The 5,092-nt window shown below is 52.2% G+C and overlaps 1 protein-coding gene across 1 annotated transcript in view; it reads right to left on the bottom strand.

The window, feature by feature from the left end:
• Positions 1 to 4,812, bottom strand: part of TULP3 (TUB like protein 3) — a gene marked incomplete at its 5' end in the record, with an annotated part of 32,044 nt that extends 27,232 nt beyond the window's left edge. Inside the window, 1 exon segment of the mRNA XM_014585671.2 lies at positions 4,761 to 4,812. Coding sequence (XP_014441157.1) covers positions 4,761 to 4,812 — 52 coding nt within the window.
• Positions 4,813 to 5,092: the final 280 nt, after the last annotated feature.

Genomic DNA, 5,092 nt, shown 5'->3' on the forward strand with positions numbered 1-5,092 from the left:
GAGGGCGGGGGCGGGCTGATTCCGGTGTGCCGGTCCCTAGAGATCCGCCTCACTCGGTCCCTCACCCATGTGGCTCTGGGCAAACTGCAGCCACGAGTCACCCAGCCACAGGGACGTTCTATGGGTGAGCCCGTCATGTGACGGCCCAGAGTGCAGCCTGCTGCCACCTCATGGGGACGCCGTCGGGCATGTGATGTCATCTAGCAGTGTGGAACCACACAGATATTTTTTGAAGTCTTGCTACAGGGCACGTGCACTCACCAGAGAGAGACACAGAAAGAGAAAGCGAGAACTGCCCTCCAGAAGGTAATTTGTGAGGGATGGCCACACCACAATCCCTTCTCCTCCATTCTTTTCTTGGGATCTTGGGCACGCACGCACACACACCTGGCATGTGTTTCAACCCACTGGATCTGGGACTCGAACTGAGCATCGGCATGTGGGATTCAGCACCTCGACCTCTGCACCACCGGCTGGCTCTGCGAGTGTGTTTCTTACCCTACAAACTCATGCCTTGTGACTCTCAAGTGAAGGGACTGCCCAGCAGGCTACCTGGGGCAGGGTTTCCGGGCGTCTGCACCCTACGGTGACCACTGCGGTCCCCACTGTGGCCCATGCTGTGCACTGAGGCTCTGGACCGGGGGCTCCCACAAAGGAACTGCCAGGCCCAGAAAGCGCGGCAGCCTGGCCTCCCTCAGGACACCTCCATGCCAGCTGCAGGGTCACTGCTCCAGAGCCCTCCCTCTGGCTATTCTCGCACTCTGACCTCACCTGCAGATGGAGGAACTGCCACTGGGCCAAAGGACCTCACCTGAAACCTCACGGCTCGCTAGTGGCAGGGCCAGACCCAGAACAAAGCAAGCCGACTCCCGGCCCAGTGCCGTGTGCATGATGTGGGCACACCCCATCTGCACAGCTAGCATTTGGGGGTCCCCGACCCCCAAGTGTCCCCCTCATGATGCACACCCATGGCTGTGGCAGTCCCTAACACGTGGTCAACAGTGAGCCTATGCAGCAGGCCCAGACGGGTTCTTCCGAATGTTTAAAATCCCTAAGTAGGACCAGCAGGTGGCGTGGTGATTAAGGTGCTGGATTTTCACATGGACGACCATGGTTTGAGCCCCAGACCCAGCAGCCTGAAACTCACAGAAGACATGTGTGCACGTGGGCCCAAAGTCCTGAAAGGAGAAGGAACTGCAGCATGGCCATCCCCTGGGGGGTGACCTCTCACTTTCCCTCTCTGTCTCTCTCCACAGAGCACTTGTACCCTGTGGGGGGAAAAAAGGAAAAGGGAAAATCCCTAAGAAATGTAGCTTTTTGCTCACCACCTCTGGGACACTTCGGAAGTCAGCGACAGCCTCTGGTAAATGGACCAGCAGAGCGGGAAGACCTCATCAGATATCACTTCTGTATTACTTGAATTCTTGGAATATGTTTTTGTTATCTATATAAAAATAATTAAAATAAATCTATGCTATAAAGAAGTTCACGGAAGTCCCAAATACGGCACGCTCACTGAAAAGAATGAAAATTACAAAATATCGGGGCTACCTGATTAAAAAGCCCAAATACATCTACATACAAATTCAAAAGCTGATGCCTCAGAGTGAACAGGTGGAACACTGATCCCAGCCCATGTCTGTAAGGACCACTTGGTGCTGTATCACCAGGGAGCCTAAAACCAAAACAGATGCTAGGTCAGACACACACCTAATACTCGGGGCCGGCGAGTGGAGGGCTGGCTAAGGCACTGCACTCCCACAGGGCCGGCCGTAATTCAAATCCCAGGCCTGGTGGCTTGAAAATCACACTGGGTGCCTATGTGTGCATGCCCACAATCCCAGGAGGAGGGGGGAGGGGAGGGGAGGCGACATGGCCATCCTCCGGGGGGTGATTCTCACTCCCTCTCTCCGTCTCTCGGGAGTGTACGCGCCCTGTGGCCAACCTTCAAAGAACCACGTATCTAACGCTTTATGCCCACCTCATTACGTACAATGTGGAATAAAGAAAATAAAGGCTTGGGGGCCAGCAGGTGGCACGGTGGATAAGGCACTGGACACTCCCTCATGGCTGACCGCAGTTCGAGTCCCAGACCTAGTGGCTTTCTTTCTCTCTTTCACTCTCTCTCTGTGTGTCTCTCTTTCTGGTCAAATGTAAATAAATGAATGAATAAATTAAAATTAAATAAATAATTCTTTAAGAAATAATAGCGGTTTTATTCCAAGTACTCTGACCTTACTGTGGACAGAGTGCCGTCCGTGTTTGCGTGGCCACCTGTGCTGTGGAACAGAAGCTTCCCGCGATCACAGGGACTCACTTTCTGCCTCATTTCCAGGAATGCACCCTTTAAAGTAACTTTTTTTTTTTTTTTTTTTTTGGAGAGGTTTTCGCTATAGGGCGCGTGCGCTCGCCAGACAGACAGAAAGAGACATAGAGACAGAAAGCAAGAAATCACCCCCCAGGGGGGATGGTCACGCCGCAATCCCTTCTCCTCCATTCTCCTCTCGGGATCTTGGGCACGCATGCACACGCGCCCGGCGTGAGTTTTAAGCCACCGGGTCCAGGATGCGAACCGCGGTCAACTACGTGGGAGTCCAGCGACATAGCCATTACGCTAACTGCTGGTTCCCTAAAGTAACTTCTTATGAGGGTCGATGCTCCATTATCGGCTCCACCAGCAACATAAAGGACGACAAATTTTTTAAGAGAGAATTTCGATAGAGGGCACACGTGCTCGCCAAAGACACAGAGAGAGAGAAAGTGAGAAATCACCCCCAGTGGGGATGGCCATGCCGCACCCCTCCTCTGGATTTCAGACACGCACACACACACACACACACTTGGATGAGTTTCAAGCCGCTGAACCCAGACTCAAAAAGCAGTTGGCTATGTAGGAGTCCAGAGCCTTAACCACTACGCCACTCGCTGGCCCTGACAAAACCTGAATAAATCTTCGAGTTGCCTACCAAATCTAGATGCCGTTTGTTAAGGGTCCTACCTAGGAAGACTAGAGCTATAGAATCCCGGACTCAGGCAACATTCACAGGGGCCAGTAGGGGGCGGAGCGGTTGGAGCACTGGACTCCCGCGGGGACGACCATGACTCAGGTCCAGACCAGTGCCTTGAAACTCATGCCAGGTACACATGCACCCAGAACCCCAAGAGGAGAAGAGAGAAGGGACTGCAGTGAGACCGTCCCTCTGGGGGGGCGAGTTCTTGCTTTCTGTCTCTGTCTCTCCCATTGAACACACATGCCCTACAGCAAAAATCTCTCAAAGGAAAAAAAAAAAAAACTTAAATGGGAAAAAAACACAAAAGCGATGTATGTGGGTATGGGTTCCAGGCTGCCTACCCATGGAGATTCTAGCTTTTATTCCTTCCTTCACTAAAATATTTAAGAAAGGATTATTTTTTATTTATTTATTTCTTGAGAGGTTTTTGCTACAGGGCCCGTGCACTCGCCAGACAGAAAGCGAGAAATCACCCCCCAGGGGGGATGGTCACGCCACAATCCCTTCTCCTCCATTCTCCTCTCGGGATCTTGGGCACGCACACACACGCACCCGGCGTGAGTTTTAAGCTACCGGGTCTGGGACTCGAACCGCGGTCAACTATGAGGGAGTCCAGCGACATAGCCATTATGCTAACTGCTGATCCCAACAGTGAAAAATTCTTGAATTAACTGGACTTTGATCTTCCTCTGTTTGCATCATAGAATCATCAATCATCTTGCTCATACTCTCTCTCTCTCTCTCTCTCTCTCTGTCTCTGTCTGGTCAAATTAAATAATAACAAATCGAATTAAACAAATAAATAGAGAAAGGAAAAAAGAAAACCACACTGGGAGCATGCATGCCCAGAATCCGGAGAGGAGATGGAGGAGAAGGGCTGCGGCAAGGCCGTCCCCCAGGGGTGGTCTCCCACTCGCCCTCTCTCCCCCTCTCTAGAGAGCACACATGCCCCGTCCCCCAGGGGTGGTCTCCCACTCGCCCTCTCTCTCCCTCTCTCTAGAGAGCACACATGCCCCGTCCCCCAGGGGTGGTCTCCCACTTGCCCCCTCTCTCTCCCTCTCTAGAGAGCACACATGCCCCGTCCCCCAGGGGTGAACCCCTACTCGCCCTCTCTCCCTCTCTAGAGAGCACACATGCCCCGTCCCCCAGGGGTGAACCCCCCCTCATCCTCTCTCTCCCTCTCTCTAGAGAGCACACATACCCTATGGAAAAAATTTTTTTAAAAATTCTGTAAGCAATGGAAGTTATTAGAAAAATATTTGTTTTATTTAACTTATTTATCTACAATATGATGGGGAGGTTGAGAAGGTAAGCCACCAGGTCCAGGACACAAACCGTGGTCGGCCACGTGGGAGTCCAGCACCCTCATCCACCATGCCACCTGTAATGGAAGTCTTTAGGCAAGAAGCAGCAAGTTCAGATTTGCATTTCGGAGTAAGAAAGAGTCCCTAATGAAATGAAATGACAGTGAGGAGAGGTGTTCACGCTGGCAGAACCAATGGCTACATAGAAATACAAGTTAACATTCCCCGAATTCTCACAAGAGGTGCCAAGGGCTGCAGGGGACTGACATTCAAGGCCAGTTTCCTGTGACGCCCAGAGCCCAGAGCGGGTCCGCCACCTCCAGGCAGTGCTCACTGGGAAACCCTCAGGACCTTTTCCTCTCCAGTTTCCTTCCAGGGGCTGCCAAGTTTCGGAGTCCCGGTCAGCAGGGCGGCCCACCGGGCTCAAAAGGGGAGGCTCTCTCACCTGGTTATCCAGTTTCAGCTGTCGAAGCTTCATGGTCTCATCTTCAAAGGCACTGTTAATTAAAAAAAGAAAGCATATAAGGGAAAATCCTTTTTTTTTTTTGGAGAGGTTTTTGCTATAGGGCACGTGTGCTCACCAGAAAGAGAGACAGAGACAGAGAGACAGAAAGCGAGAAATCACCCCCTGGGGGGATGGCCACGCTGCAATCCCTTCTCCTCCGTTCTCCTCTTGGGATCTCGGACATGCACACACATGCGCCCGGCGTGAATTTAAGCCGCTGGGTCCAGGACACAAACCACAGTTGACTACATGGGAGTCCAGTGACAGTCATT

Source organism: Tupaia chinensis, unplaced genomic scaffold (genome assembly GCF_000334495.1).
Source record: "Tupaia chinensis unplaced genomic scaffold, TupChi_1.0 Scaffold150288_1, whole genome shotgun sequence".
Classification (NCBI taxonomy): domain Eukaryota; kingdom Metazoa; phylum Chordata; class Mammalia; order Scandentia; family Tupaiidae; genus Tupaia; species Tupaia belangeri.